Source organism: Moschus berezovskii, chromosome 9 (assembly GCF_049115385.1).
Source record: "Moschus berezovskii isolate FMDL1 chromosome 9, NW_MosBer_1.0, whole genome shotgun sequence".
Taxonomy (NCBI): Eukaryota; Metazoa; Chordata; class Mammalia; order Artiodactyla; family Moschidae; genus Moschus; species Moschus berezovskii.
In genome coordinates this window covers 14,560,819-14,577,532 of record NC_142468.1, presented here as the reverse complement: position 1 = coordinate 14,577,532, position 16,714 = coordinate 14,560,819, and the positions used below count along the sequence as shown (strand labels likewise).

Genomic DNA, 16,714 nt, shown 5'->3' with positions numbered 1-16,714 from the left:
ATCATAACTAGACTTGCCATGGGCAGAAGAGCTCTACCAAGGAAAAGAAAAACCAACAGAGTTTATAAGAGCTATATAGGTTGGTGTGAAGAGTCCTGGATATGTGACCAGTTTTCTGCATAGGACATTTATCAAGTGCTGGAGAAGCTATGGAGATGGACTAAAAAGGTGATGTGAAGTCAACCACAATCTTACCACGCTTAGGAGTTAAGGTCATACTAGAGGGAGGAGCCTGCAACAAACACACAATGGATCCCATCCTTGAGACACTGTACTCACTAGCTGCTGCTGCTGCTGAGTCACTTCAGTCGTGTCCGACTCTGTGTGACCCCCTAGACGGAAGCCCACCAGGCTCCCCCGTCCCTGGGATTCTCCAGGCAAGAACACTGGAGTGGGTTGCCATTTCCTTCTCCAATGTGTGAAAGCAAAAAGTGAAAGTGAAGTCGCTCAGTCGTGTCTGACCCTTAGCGATCCCACGGACTGCAGCCTACCAGGCTCCTCCATCCATGGGATTTTCTAGGCAAGAGTACTGGAGTGGCTTGCCATGTACTCACTAGAGTGAACTGAATCTACCTAAAAACTCTGCCCAGCCCACCAAACTCAAGACCTGGTTAGATGGAGGTGCTCAGGCCCTTCCCATATCTCTAAGAGAGCAAACGGCAAAAGGCAAAAAACAACTGACTTTAGCCTCTGCCAGTCTTTTAGTCATAACATCCAGCAACCAACCAAAAACCGCTGCTTTCCCAGGAGGCTGGGAGAGAACAGGAGTATGACTGAAAGAGGGAAGGCACGGTATAGAGTAGCTTTCTATCTCAGTACTGCTGGTCTTGGGGTATGTGTTTCCCTGGTGGCCCAGTGGTAATGATTCTGCCTGTTAATGTAGGAGATGTGGGTTGGGAAGGTCTCCTGAAATAGGAAATGGCAACCCACTCCAGGATTCTCCCCTGGGAAATCCCATGGACAGAAGTGTCTGGAGGGCTAAAGTCCATGGGGTTGAAAAAGAGCAGGACACAACTTAGCGACTGAACAACAAAGTTTTGGGGTTTCTCTCACACCTTGATCTCTCCCTTTAATTTCATGTCTCCAGAAGTATAGAATTCTCCTGTTTAATTTTTTTTTAACATTTCTAAAACTGCAAAAATAATTTTTGGACATCAGACTCTCCTAGGAACCCAGAGACCCCTTCCTACCAACAAGCTCAAAATCATCATGATCATCTCATTCTTTTCACTCATTCAGCAAATATTTCATTTCTATTTATATGTAAAGATCTATACCCTGTATTTGACGATACAAATAAAAGATAGTCCTTTTTCAAGTCCTCAAGAATTCTATTTTTTTTTTTAGAGAAAAAGAAGACAAATATCATCATGATTTTTGAGATAAAAGAGAATAGAGAAACTTTTTTAAAGGATACTCTCTAAAGGGGTTTACATATAAATATGCAGAATGAAAACTGCACACAAAGTGAGAAGCATTTTGAGCACAAGTATTTCTCAAGTTGTCCCACTTTTCCTCCTCACATGACTAACAACAAAACCAAGGAAATTTAAGCAATCTGTCCAGTCACAAGAAAGCTGGATTGAAAGTCAAGATGAGAATGCAAGTTTCTACATTTTCCACTTAAATTGCCACTTCTTAGTCATATTCCCTGGTGGCTCAGATGGTAAAGAATCTGCCTGCAATGCAGGAGACCCAGGTTCAAACCCTGGGTTGGGAAGATCCCTCTTGAGAAGGAGATGGTAACCCACTCACTTCAGTGTTCTTGCCTGGAGAATTCCATGGGCAGAGGAGCCTGGTGAGCGAAAGTCCATGGGATTCCAAAGAGTTAGCCACGACTGAGCAACCAACACTTTTTTTCACTTTCAGTCATATTCCTGAGATATTCTATGAATCAAATTTACTTTTAATTATTTCAGAGATAATATAACTTAATCTGTTTAAAAATTATCAGTGGCTTAAAATGAGACTTTCACTTTAAACTCAACCTTTGTGCTCATTTTTTGCTATTCATATAATTAGCTATTTTTCCTATTCATATTATCAGCTACACATGAATTGAGACAGAGGCTATCTGAGTTTCATTTCCCCTACTAAGAAAAATGTCTGTTTCTAGGAAACCAGAACTAACACTAATTAACTTAGCTATCCTGAAAATAACCTGCTTCCTTTTCCTACATACAAACCACGCCTGTGCAGGAGACGATAAAGATATCCCTCTTCAGTGTGTACAGCAGAGGTCTCTAACGGGTGCTTCTGTCACAATCATGTGTCCGTTTTAACACTGGTTTGTCTTTTTTTTTTTCAGCCATGCTGTGTGGTGGTATTGAACCCAGGCCATGACAGTGAAGATGCCAAGTTCTAAGCACTGGACCAACAGGGAACTTCCTTGGGTTGTCTTTTTATTGTTGAGTTAGAAGAGTGCTTTATACATCCTAGATAACAGGCCTCTTATCTGCTATATGATTTGATTTTCAAATACTTTCTCCCATTCTATGGATTCTCATTTCACTTTCTTTATGGTCTCCTCTGAAATACAGTTCTTAATGTTGATCCAGAACAATTTATCTTTTTTTTTTTCCTTTGGTTGCTGATACTTTTGGAGTCATGGACAAAAAAAAAGAAAATGGCCTGACCAAAGTCTACAAAGGTTTATCCCTATGTTTTTTCCTAAGAATTTTGTAGTTGTAACTCTTACATTTAGGTCTTTGATCTTTTGCATGTGCCAGTTGCCCCCACACTTTTTAAAAAGATCATTCTCTCTCCCCTTGAATTATCTACTCTTGTAGAAAAATCAGTTGACCACAAATGTAAGGGTTTTAGTTCTGCCCAAACCTGGGATCCCTGCATTGGCAGTGCAGTTTTAGCCACAGGAATATCAGGGAAGTCCCTACAGTAAGTTTTGAAATTGGAAAGGGTGAGTCCTCCAACTTTGTTCTTTTTCAAGACTTTGTCTATTCTGGGTCCTTTATGTTTTCGTATGAATTTCAGGACCAGATTTAAATATTACCAAAAAATCCAGCTGATACATTGATAGGAGCTGCACTGAATTTGGAGACCAATCTTAAGTCTTTTAATCCCTTAATATCTGGATATTTTTGCACTTACTTAGATCTTTGATTTCTTTCAGAATGTTTTGTAGTTTTCAGTATCCAAGTCCTGCAATTTTTCTGTTGCATTTTTCCTAAACATTTAATTCTGTTTGATGCTGTGTGTGCAAAAGCTGTGCTTTACTGGCTTTATGGAGACTAATGCAAACCCGGCTGCCCTTCCAGTTCACGCCCACTACAAAGACAGAAGGGAGGGCACAGGCCCAGAACATGTTAGAGGTGGAAGAGAGCTCGGAAGAAAATGTAGAATTCGTGGCAGACCTGCACTGGCATACAGGTTTCCTGCAACATCCGTCTGTCGTACCTCCGTGCTTATCTAAGAGACAGGAAAGTGTTGCAGAGATGTGGGTGGTGAGGGACAATAATACCTCCTATGCAGAGCGTCACTGCCCAGAGCCCACAGGGTGCGGCTGACGGGAGACCGAGCAGTGAGTGCACACTTGGAAGCCTGCATTTCTGAATTATCAATAGGAATATGGTAACATCAAAATGTAGATTTACTTTATGGCTGGCTTTGGAAGCACTTCTTAGTCCATTCCATATGAGGTAAGTTCACAAAAAATCAGGAACTTATCCTGATGGCAAGGAAAAAATGTGGATTCCCTTCTTTTCTACATGTGCCTGCCAAAAGAAAGAGGACACTTCTGGAAATATATGTTCAGAGCATGGCATAGCTTGTGTGATGGGAGTAAAGCTCCAAACTATTTTTTCTAATATGTGTGGTAGGCAGTAGTGAGAGGCTAGCTCATTTCAGGAAAAATCCAAGGAAAGTTCAGCCTCTATAACCAACTCTCAAGAGATGAATTCTATTGTCATTCCTAATACCTAAAGTCCTCAAAAATTAATTTGTTCAAGTTGTGAATTGTCAAATCCAGTGACATGATAAATTAAGACAAACCTGAATACAACCTGGTCTTGTTAATTTACTACCTGGGCCAGTTATTTAAATGGTCTGGAATTCAGTCTTACTTGTAAAATGGAGATAATATTCACTTACCCAAGCTCTTGTGAAGATTAGCTAGGTAGAAAAGCTGGGAGAAGCTCTGACCACAGTAAATGGTACCTATTACTAACACTTAAAATTGTTTTTTAAATTTATTTTTGGCTGTGCTGGGTCTTTGCTGCTGCACGGGCTCTTCCCTAGGTGCAGCGAGCAGGGCTACTCGTCACTGTGGTGCGCAGACTCCTCACTGCAGGGGCTTCTCCTGTTGCGGAGCACAGGCTCTAGGGCCCGCAGGCTTCAGCAGCTGTGGCTACCGGGCTCCAGGGCACAGGCTCAGTAGCAGCTGTGGTGTACGGAAGCTTAGTTGCGTCTCGGCATGTGGGTTCTTCCCGGACCAGGGATCAAACCCGTGTCTCTTGCATCGGCAGTGACTCTGCAGCGCTGAGCCGCCAGGGAAGCCCCTTATGGCTATTATTATCCTTAGTTTCTCACCACCAAGATTGCTGCTTACCCCTCCTTACTGACACACCCTCCACTTCCTTGGGCTTTCTCACACCACCTCCCAACACTTCTCTTCTTTCCCAATCAACTTTCTTCAACAGTGGTGTGTGTGTGCATGTGTATCTTCTCCCAAGAACATTAGGATTCCCCAATATTACATCCTTGGTGCCTCCTCTGCTTCCTTAATGCCCTTTTCTATCTATTTTACCAACTTCCATGGCTTCAACCACTACCCCTTCATTCCTTCAACTAAGATCTCCTTAGTTCCTATCACAAACCAGGCACAATTCAAATAGTAAAAGCTCAGATGTTTGCTGAAGGGGCTTACTTACTAAGCAGAAGAAGGCTTATTATTTAGAATAATTCAAAACCACCACACTGGACAGGTCAGTACTTTATTTGTAGTTTTTAGAATAATTCAAAACCACCACACTGGACAGGTCAGTACTTTATCTGTAGTTTCCAAAGCTTTCCAAATCATAAAAATTGTTGAATACTTTCCCCAACCTCAACGTGCAGAGTAACACTGGATCACATGCATAGTCTCGGTATAACTGTGTATTTTTTACTCAGAAATATCAGAAAACAGCAGACTGATTTACAACAGATCACATTCAAAAATGAGCCCCCAACACAGGGGTTATCCCAGCCCTTTAGGGTCTTACAGTACACATGTATTATTTCTACAGTCAGAAGGAAAAACTATTTTAAAACAAAAGGAAAAATCACCACTTTCACCTTCACAACGGGTCTTGAAGGTAGTCTTAAAGACAACAAACGTTACAATAAATTTTCTGAGCTTGAATAAGGCAAGAGCAAAGGGTTTACTTGCTTAATTCACATTAAGTCACAAATTACAAATTATATTATAGAAATGTTCTTAGAAGCAATTCAGAAGGCAACTGGCTTTTGAGGCCACAAACCATGTATTTAATCAAGTAAGGCACACCCACTCAGAATGCAAACACAGCCTCTACCCATCCCTCTCAATTGCCTATTCTGCCAATAAACACTGCTTCTTTCTTTCAAAAATGGAATCTAATTGAATCTCAACCAATTAACTACTTGCTCAGAACACTATGAAGTTTCTAGGCCACCTAGGCTAACCTTAAAAAATGGGCAAGCCTGCCTGCCCTGAATATCCAAGTTCTAAGATCCTATATTAAGAATACAGTGGGGGGCGGGGGCAGAAAGAATACAGTGATTTATGTGTTAAATACTGGTCTCATTTCCCAAGAATTTTTATTAACGAGAATTCCTCAGTTCCCCAAATGACTCTGGAATCTTTCAGATCCAACTAGTAAGACTTGAAATGTTCTTCCTCTTGGAACAAAAAGCACTTGAAACAAACATCTAATCCCATGAGTTGTAAATAGTTACAACATTATTTCTGCAAAGCTTTGAGGTCTTCTGATGTCTCATCAGGCCCTGTGAAAGCTGAACAGGTATATTCACCGTTCTAGCTACTCCTCCAGTTCCTGTGTCATAACCAACTTTTTTCCCAGGTACTGTTTCCTCTCACTGGAAACAAAAGCTAGTAGCTACTCAGTAATCCACCTTTCATTAGTTACTCATTTGCCTTCTTCCAAGCAGCAAAACCAGTACTTTGTTCTTTCTACTTTGTTTATTATTTAAATAAGAACATAACTTGTGCCCCGATTCCTTAAGATAAAATCTTATTTACTGGGGCAACTAGAAGGCTGTCATTCTTCTAATATCTCATAAAACTATTCCTAATGGGCTGGTGATGGACAGCGAGGCCTGGCAAGCTGCAGTTCATGGGGTCGCAAAGAGTCGGACACGACTGAGCGACTGAACTGATACTGAATGGGAAAAACTTACGTTCAAACTCTCTCAAAAGCAGATCGTTTTTTTCTTCTATGTTGTTAACTAATTTAGGAAAGTTAAATGTATAAACAAATCTCAAAAGTTCTTCAAAGAAATGGAAGACAGAAAAAATGTAATGTTAACAAGGGGCTTTAAAAGCAGAAACCAACAGTACTATATTTCAGGTGCAACCAAAATATGGCATTTATTTAACCAAATGTTAACTCCACAGTAATCAACTCTTGGTAATTAAGATCACTGAATACTCCAAACTGCTGCTAAGAAAATTTCCTGCAAAACCTCTAGAGGTCTTTAAAAATAGGATAGGATCATCTATCAAGATTACTTTTAATGATATAGTTTTTTAATAAAGTCCTACAAATAAAGGGACTGAATTACATAAACCCCTAAGGTTCCTTCCAGCTCTTAATTCTGCCAAAGCTTCCAATTCTAATTCTTTCAAAGCTTCCCTAATGCTAACTGCCACCCTTTACCTCAAAAGATCCTGACTCTCTTCTCTCACTCCCTCTGAATGGCAGAGAAGAAAAATTACCGCTTCTCTTCCTTGTGAAAACTCTATCTGCCATCGTCGTTAAAAAACAGCAATGTCTCCACCTTTAAGGATGGCTACTGTACAGAAAAAAAACTAATTTTCCTGTGATATCTCTCCTTAATTCTCACACTGCCATACCACTAACACTTCTGACCACATGTGTATCCGGGGGCCGGGGAGGGGGAAACCGGTGGGAAGGGGGGCTGCTACATACCACCAAGCAATACTGTGACACAGCTGGGTGTCCTGCAATTTTTTTCCTTTTTTAAAAAAACTGAAGAATATCGTTAATTTACAATGTTGTTAGTTTCAAGTGCAGATGTCCTACAATTTAAGTCACTTCTACACTCAGAAGACAGCATCAGATCCCACAGGCAAGAGTTCAGTCCCACAAGCCTGCCCTGCTCCACCCCCAACTTCACATGCCAGCATCAAGTCCAGGTTATCACCTGTGCCTCTGACCAGTCAGAGGCTCCTTGGACCCCTTCCTTGTGTTTGGTTAATTTACTACAGCAGCTCACAGATTCCAGGAACACTGTTTCCTTACTGTTTACCAGTGTGTTATAAAAGGAGATGATAACAAAGGATACAGATGGAAGAGAGATGCAGGCAAGGCATGTGGGGAGGGGCACAAAGCTTCCAGGTGCACCGCTGTCCCAGCCCATGCACGTGGTCAGCAACCCAGCAGCTCTCTGAACCCAGTCCTCTCTGGACTTTTATGAAGGCGTCATCACGCAGGCATGATTGATCATTAACTCCATTTCCAGCCTCTCTCCCCTATCTGGAGAACTGGGGGTGGGGCTGAGAATTCCAAGCTTCTTTTCTTGTTTATTTTTGGCTGCATTGGGTCTCAGTCGTGGCAGTGGCATTCAGACCCCGTCGCAGCACCGGGACTCAAGTCACTCCGTTGCATATAGCATCTTAGTTCCCCGACCATGGACTGAACCCGTGTCCCGTGCATTACAAGGCAGATGTTTAACCACTGGACCACCAGGGAAGTCCCAAATCCCAAGCTTCTAATCATCTTTTTGGTGACCGGGGCTCCCATTTAGAAGCCAAATGCGAGTCAGCTCATTAGAACAAAAGATGTTTCTATCATCCAGGAAATGTGAAACTGAGTCAGAAACTGGAGGTCAAAGACCAAATATTAGAACAAAAGATGCTCCCAGGACTTTTATCACTTAGGAAATTACACAGGAGTGGGTGTAGATATATACACATTTTTCTCCTATAAATCTCACAGCTATTGTAAAAAAAAAAACAACAACAGAAAATAACAAGTGTTGGTGAGCATGGGGAGAAACTGGAACCGTTGCGCACTGCTGACGGAACGGTACAGTGGTACAGCCACCGTGTCATACAGTAGCATGTTTCCTCAAAAAATTAAACATACCATATGATCCAACAATTTCATATCCAAGTGTATACCTGAAAGAACTGAAAGCACGGTTTAAGAGTTATTGGCTGACAGTGGCATGATTCACAACTGAAACATGAAGCGACTTGAGTGTACACTGACAGATGGATGGCTATGCAAACGCGGTATATATACACACGACGGAATATTATTTGGCCTTTAAAAAGGAACGAAATTCTGATACACGCTACAACATAACGTGAATCACAAGGATGCTATGCTAAAAAAAAAAGTCAGTCACCAAAAGACAAAAAAGTGGAACGTGGCATGGTGGCTACCAGGGACTGGAAGGGGGAGAGAACGTGGAGATACTGTTTAATGGGCACAGAGTTTCAGATTTACACGATGAAGAGTTATGGAGATGGATGGTGTGGATGGATGCATGACACCGGGAATGTATTTAAGTTCACTGAATTGGACCCTTACAAATGGTTAATATGGTAAATTTTATGTTACGTGTATTTTGCTGCAGTAAAAAAAAGAATTGGAAAACAGAACACAAAACCAAACAATATCTGATTGTTTCATAATGTCCTTTCTACCACAGCATCTATTGATATTTACTCAAACTCTAAACCCAAATCCAACAAAGAGGCCAGCATACACATTCATCCCTTCAAACACAGAAACGTAGACTCCGGAGAGCATAGAGGGACCTTAGAAGTGTCTAACTTCTCTTCTGTTCATTAAAAGACAAACAGGGGACATCCCTGACGGTACAGTGGTTAAGATTCCATGCTTCCCATGCAGGGGGCTCAGGTCGATTTCTGGTCAGGGAATTAAGATTCCACAGGACTCAGGGCCCGGTCAAAAAACAAAAAAGTGGAATATGTGAAGAAATGAACTTATATCTCAGATTTAAAAACCACACTACATTCTCTTTTTAGTAAAAGCAAGACTAAAGCCTGTGCACTTAACATGTTAGGTGTATTTTTATGGCATAATCTGCCATATTTCCCCCAGAAACCGGGGGAAAATACACAGAGCGCTAGAGTTCTGGGGAACCACAGCACATCCTTTCAGTTAAAACAAACACAACGCCAACAAATATTTTAAAGATATTCTTGTCTCATGAAATTTCTTTTGCTTAAGAAAAAAGGGGGGAAACAACACCCCACAGCCAAGTCCTCCTATTAGCATAAAAATTAATACCTAAAGTCTTTGTCTTAAAAAAATAAAAGACTCATGAGAAACTGTTTTCTAGAAGGGATAGTGCAGCCCCAAATATTCTTTGGGCACTCCACCAAACCATTCCTACAAATGCCACCAGTGTGTCTTGAGTGAAAATTTTCACTAAGATACAGTAGAAAAAGACAAGTTTTCCAGTTATATAGATTTTTAAATTTCATTTCAGCAGCTTAATATTTCTTCAGTATATCAGTCAGCAATCTCTGAAGAAATGTCATGCCCACCAGTGCTAAACAATTCAGGATTATGGGAGGGAGAAATCTTATTTACTACAAATACTAACTCTGAACACAAGTATGGTAAGTGAAAAGAGCACTTAAACACAAAGCACCTCTAACGCGTGAACACCTTTCTCTTGATTTCCTCCTCGCTCTTAAAAATCATAATGCACTTGTTGGCCTGCGATGTATTTTCTGTTTTCCACCATTAGGTTTCCCTGTTACAGGCTCTACCACAACAATTTTATCTCATTAGCCATTGCTAGGAAAACAACTTTTTCAATGGGCTTATAATGAGCTGATTCTTATCACTTCCTATCTCATACAATTATCTCTTCAAAAATGGAAACAAAATTTTGAGTCTGTTGTTGTCTTATGCCTTAAAACTTCAGGGGAGGCCAAGTCTCTTTTAGTATTTCCCCTCTAACTCTTACAGACTTAATATCTCAACAAGACCTGGAGAAACACCTATTTTCTGTTTCACGCCAGATAGTATCAGACCTATCTATTGTACCTACTGATTGGGGGAGAAAGCTGGCACATATTTACAGTAATACTAAATTACAACAGTCACATTTCCTGCTATGGGGAACAGACTACTTCTGAAAAAAAAAATGATTTCCTTAATTTCTTAATGAGATTTATCAGTATTAAACTCAACCACAATATCACAACACTCTTCCGCCAAGACTGACCTTTCATCTTTTTAACCAGCTCCTCTTTAAAAACACGTTTCAGAATACCTGTCAGTCCACAGAACTGGAAAGTTGACAGTCATTACTGCTTTGAATTCAGAACTTTTCAAAATATTTCAGAACTGCCAGGGCCTGGTTGATGACTCAGCCTTGGTGAATTAGTAGACAGACTCATTGCAAGTTGTGCATTTGGGCTCAGCCTGGTCTGACTCTTTGTGACCCCATGGACTGTTAGCCCTCCAGGCTGCTCTGTCCAAGAGATTATCTCGGCAAGAACACTGGTTGTGGTTGCCATTTCCTTCTCCCGGGGATCCTCCCAACCCAGGGATGGAGCCCGCGTCTCCTGTGACTCCTGCACTGGCAGGAGGATTCTTTACTTCTGACCCACCTGGACTTCCAGTTATCACCAGGCTAAAAAAATCCCTTGCGTGATAGCACTCCTGCATGGGGTCAAAAGGACCACCTAACTCAACCTGGAGCCCGGGATGGTAGGGGCGGGGGAAAGGATTCTCACCTAGCACCAAGACCATCGTGCTGTTAAGCCTCTGGACTGGGTTCACTGCCAGGTTTGTGGTCCAAAGTCTCGCTTTGCGGAAAGGGGTAAGGAAGAGACAGGGTGCGTTTCCAATTGGTACCACCTCCTAACTTTTCTTTGCCTCCTGAGGATTCTAAATGTGGTTTTCCCCGGAGGGCTTCAGAAGCAAAACCACCTGAAAGGGCTGGAGGAGGGAGCCTCCGAAGCGGGGGGGACAAAAAAACCAAAAGCCCACGAGTGGACCCTCGCGGGCTCCGAGGGGCGGGGGGCACTCCCTGCCTCCCCAGAGCGGCAGCACCTACTTCTGGCGGGATCGGGTAGCAGAGCAGAGCCAGACCTCCGAGGTGGGGTGGGGTGAGGTGGGGGGAAAACCTCAGGCGCAGAGAGATAGGGGAGCCCCAGCGGCCGCCCTAGAGCCTCCCGGCGGCGGGAAGGCCGGGTCAGCGGCAGGACGCGGCCGCCGGCACCTCTGAGCCCCGCGGACGCTCACCGCGACCTCCCCGCCGCCTCTCCTCACGGGCGCCGGCTCGCGGGCACCGGGCCCCCCGGCCCCCGGCCGCCCGGTCCCTCCGTACCTGGCCGGCAGTGGCTGCGGCGGCCGCGGCGCTGCTCCTCACGTACCCGTTCCGCACTTCCCCGTTCGCCACGCAGCTGTTCGCCCGCACCGGGCGACGGCAGCAGCAGCAGCCTCCGGGATCCGGCCGCATCGTCCCGGCAGAACCCAGGCGGCCACAGGCAGACGCTCTCTGTAGGCGGCGGCCGAGGGAGCGGCGGCCCCGAAGTCCCGCTCCGCGCCCCTCCCGCCTCCCCGAAACCGGAAATGGCTGCACGCCGCCGCTTCCCTGCGGGGCCGTCGCGCGGGGGCGGGGCCCGCTGCCGCCGAAGCCTGCGGCGCGCCCAAGGCGGGGCCCCCGGGAGCCCGAGACCGGTCCGGGGCGAGCGCGCAGGAGTGGCGTGCGCCTGAGCGGGCCGCTGGCCAATCAGGAGTGGGGGAGGAGGCGGACCCTCGCTCCGCCTGGCCAATCACGGGCTAGAACGATGCGGCTTCGCGGGTGTGTCAGGAGGGTTTGCTAAAGGGGGAAAGCTTGGACCTGGCAGCTGGGCTGAACCCAAGTCTCTAGAGCGGGTTCCCGGTTCTCTTGGAACGGTGGCGCCCTCTCTGCCTTTGCCTCCGGGGGAAGTGCTCGGTTTGAGTCCCAGCCTTCTATTTAATTAGCTAATTCTTTCTTTACACGATACCTTTTTTTTTTTGACATTCCCTCACCGTTCTATAATGCTTATCGTACAGTAACACATTTTAAGTAATAATTCACATGTCTCTTTGCCCTTCACATCTGTTCACTTTCAGGGTTTTCTGTACAATTTCTTTTGTACAGAGAGTCAAGAAACCTGGTCTTGTTCCAGGTCTGCCAGTAACCAGAAGCTAAACCTTGAGTATTTAACCACTTTGGGAGCCAAATTCTTTAAAATGGAGTGAATACGGCCTGCTTAATAGACTCATTGCAAGAATTCTATTAATGAGCCATTTTGCATCTATCACAATACCCGGCTCATACTAGAAGCATTTAATATATATTTATATACGTTATTTTTCACCTATTTTTATCTATATCCCCATAGTTATTAGAGAGGAAATGGTGGTTTAGTCACTAAATCGTGTCGGGCTCTTGCGACCCCATGGACTGTAGCCTACCAGACCCCTCTGTCCATGGAATTTTCCAGGCAAGCATACTGGAGTGGCTTACCACTTCCTTCTCCAGGGGAACCTCCTGACCCGGGGATCGAACCCAGGCCTCCTGCACTGCAGGCAGATTCTTTACCGACTGAGCTACCAGGGAGGTCAATACATGTATGATGCTAAAAAAGTTTATGGTTTTCCTCTCACAGTCTACAAGAGAAAAGATGTACATACATGAAGTAAAACAAAAGGCTGACCAAAGGCTGGAGTGATTAGGTAACAGGAATTCTGATGAGGAAGGCTGGTTGGCTGTGACAAGTCTAGACTTTCTATGTAGGAAGTTTTCAGGGCAGGAATCTAATTGGAAGCAGGGGTTCCGTTCTGTTCCGTTCCGTTCCGTCGCTCAGTCGTGTCCGACTCTTTGCGACCCCGTGGACTGTAGCCTACCAGGCATCTCCGTCCATGGGATTCTCCAGGCAAGAATACTGGAGTGGGTTACCGTTTCCTTCTCCAGGGGATCTTCCCGACCCAGGGATCGAACCCGGGTCTCCCGCATTGGAGGCAGACGCTTTAACCTCTGGAAGCAGGGGTAAGGGATTTAATTGGGGCTTAGACAGTGGGCTGAATGAACTTGGAGAAGGCTTGGGAGGAAGATGTGAAGTGAGCTTGATCTTTTCTTTTTTTTTAATGAACATTGGGGTGCATATATCTTTTGTTTGTTTGTTTAGATATATAACCGTGCATGGAGTTTCTGGGTCATGTGGTGGTTCTTCTTTATGGTCAACTCTCACATCCGTACATGACTACTGGAAAAACCATAGCTTTGACTATGTGGACTTTTGTGAGCAAAGTTGGACCATAAAGACAGCTGAGTGCTGAAGAATCGATACTTTAAAATTGTGGTTCTGGGAAAGACTATTGAGAGTCCTTTGGATAGCAAGGAGATCAAACCAGTCAATCCTGAAGCAAATCAACCCTGAATAGTCTTTAGAAGGTCTGATGCTGAAGCTAAAGCTCCAACACTCTGGCTTCCTGATGCAACGAGCTGACTCACTAGAAAAGACCCTGATGCTGGGAAAGAGTGAAGGCAGGAAGAGAAAGGGCAACAGAGAATGAGATTATTGGATGGCATCACCAACTCAATGGACATGAGTTTGAGCAGATTCCAGGAGATAGTGAAGGACAGGGAAGCCTGGCATGCTACATACAGTCCATGGGATTGCAAAGTCAGATATGACTTAGCGACTGAACAACATGGTAGTTCTATTTTTTAATTTTTATTTTTGGCTGTGCTAGGTCTTCATTGCCTCGTTGGGCTTTTTCTAGTTGTGGTGAACGGGGGCTACTCTCTAGTTACAGTGCCTGGGCTTCTGGCTTCCCTGATAGCTCAGTTGATAAAGAATCTGCCTGCAATGCGGGAGACCCCAGTTCAATTCCTGGGTTGGGTATATCTGCGGGAGAAAGGATAGACTACCCACTCCAGTATTCTTGGGCTTCCCTTTTGGCTCAGGGGGTAAAGAATCCGCCTGCAATGCAGGAGACCTGGGCTCGATCCCTGGATTGGGAAGATCCCCTGGAGAAGAGAAAGGCTGCCTACTCCAGTATTCTGGCCTGGAAAATTCCATGGACTGTACCGTCCATGGGGTCGCAAACAGTTGGACACGACTGAGTGACTTTCACTTCACCTCACTTCTCCTGTTGCAGAGCACAGGCTCTAGGGCATGAAGGCTCATTAGTTGTAGCCTATGGGCTCAGTTGCCCCAAGGCATATGGAATCCTCCCACTTGTTGTTGTTCAGTGGCTAAGTCATGTCCAACTCTTTGCTACCCCGTGGATTACAGTGTGATAGGCTTCCCTGTCCTTCACTCTCTCCTGAAGTTTCCTCAAGTTCATATCCATTGAATCGGTGATGCCATCCAACCGTCTCATCCTCTGTCACCCCCTTCTCCTGCCCTCAATCTTTCCCAGAATAAGGGTCTTTTTCAGTGAGTGGGCTCTTTGCATCAGGTGGCTAGAGTGTGGGAGCTTCTTCCCAGACCAGGGATCAAAGCAGTGTCTCCCACATTGGCAGGTGAACTCCTAACCACTGGACCACCAGAGAAGTCAAGGGAGCTTGATCTTGAAAGAGGAGTAGAATTTGGAGAGCTGCAAATGAAGAGGAAGGAGTAGGTCTTCCTAGAAGAGGGACCCTTCAGAAGCTCAGGTATAGAGTCTGGAAACAGCAAAGCCTTGAACAGGAGAGTAAGGGTTAAGGAACCTGGCTAGATTAAGGAATCCTGCTCGTCAGTCCCGCCCTCCAGAGGGTAAGACACCAGGTCCTTGTCTAGTTCTGCCACTTACTCACCATGTGTGCCACATCATCACCAAGTCACGCAACATCAGCCTTTGTTTCCTTACCCGTCTCCCAAAGCTGATACCCATACTACTTACTTCACAAAGTTTTCGTGAGCATAAATGATTTTGTCGTTACTGTTGTTGTTTAGTCACTAAGTCACGTCTCACTCTTTGTGACCCCATGGACTAGAGCCCACCGGGCCTCTCTGTCTGTAGGCTCCCCCAGGCAAGAATACTAGAATGTATTGCCATTTCTTTCTCCAGGGGATCTTCCCCACCCAGGGATCAAACCCCGTATCTTCTGAGGCTCCTGTATTGGCAGGCAGCTTCTTCACCACTGAGCCACCAGGGAAGCATGAAATAATACACAAATGATCTAATGATCATGCCCACCATTGCTAAATCACAAAAAGCATGCCTCAGAAGTTAGTAGGAAACACCCCCAGGCTCTATGCAAACAGCAAAACCACTCCTTCCAGAGGCTTAAGCAGCCTTATCATCACTTTATTGAGTTCATATGCAAAGTTCTGTGCAAGGTACCAACCAGGCTTACAACTCTTTTATCCTCCAAGATTGCTCAGATCTCTTCTGCTGTGAAACCTTTCTTGAACTCCAATCTCCCAGCAAAATTAGTCACTTTCTTCCCTGTGAACTTTATACACACCTCTGTAAATATATGATACATTGCTTTGGGATTCTTTATTTTGACAGGGAGGTTACACAATGATTAGAAGCTAGAGCCCTGTACTCAGATAGGATTGAAGACCCATTTCCGGCACCTAGAAATTTTGTGACTTTGGCAAAGCCGCACAACCTCTCTATGACTCAGTTCCTTCATCTGCAAATTGGGACATATCTCATAGAGGTGTTATGAGAATTAAATAAGAAAAGCATTTAGTTAGAGTTTCATTAGTTTCTAGCACTACTAGGCAATTTATTTGAAATTAATCTGTTGCTATTGGACTCTTAGTCCTTTTCTTAAGATACTATTCTGAGGCTGACTTCCAGGCATGAGCAAATCAGTCAAGGTTTATGTTTATTATACTAGGATATGATGATTAAATCTTCTTTGCAATTTTCTTGCTTTATGGTCCAACTAAAACCCATTACATTAGACTTTGTTTGTTTGTTTGATCTAGAAGAAAATAAATTTGTTTAAAGGTGTCAAGATGATCACCTGAAACTATTGAATATAAATATTACTAAATCTAACTCAAAAAATACAACAGGAAATCCACTTCCATTGACTCTGAAGCTACTGTGTTTGCTTTCAATCTGTATTTGCCTGTATTTCTGAGAATCAGAAAAATCTGAAAACTGCCTTGGCAACGCATCATGACTCATCTATACGCTTGTATGCAGCAGTGGGGAACTAGAAGTACTAGTCCCGACACTGTGATGTATTAAACTGCCCCAGCAAAACAGACTGGCTGAATTGTTCAATTAGGTTTTCACCTTGGATCCAGTTTGCCCGTGGTCATGTAGCCAGAGCCTAGGAAAACATTTCCCTGTAGATGGATGTTCAAGGTAATAGGATATTTTTTCCAAAATTTTAAATACATTTCCATTAAAACTGTCTTCCAAAATTTTTTAGATATTTTATTAATTTTGATTTTGACAACATATTTTGGAGTATAATATTAAAAAAAAAGAAAAGCATTTAGTACTCTGACCTGTCATGTAAATAAGTGCTGGTGACAATTAGTTCACTAGAA

At 43.9% G+C, this 16,714-nt stretch overlaps 1 protein-coding gene across 1 annotated transcript in view; it reads right to left on the bottom strand.

Annotated features, from left to right (window-relative positions):
• The window catches only part of SPTLC2 (serine palmitoyltransferase long chain base subunit 2), an 87,186-nt gene extending 75,362 nt beyond the window's left edge, over positions 1-11,824 (bottom strand). Inside the window, exon 1 of the mRNA XM_055437499.2 lies at positions 11,563-11,824. Within this exon, the coding sequence (XP_055293474.1) occupies positions 11,563-11,694 (132 nt within the window). The 5' untranslated portion in view covers positions 11,695-11,824. The remainder of the gene's footprint in view (positions 1-11,562) is intronic.
• Positions 11,825-16,714: the final 4,890 nt, after the last annotated feature.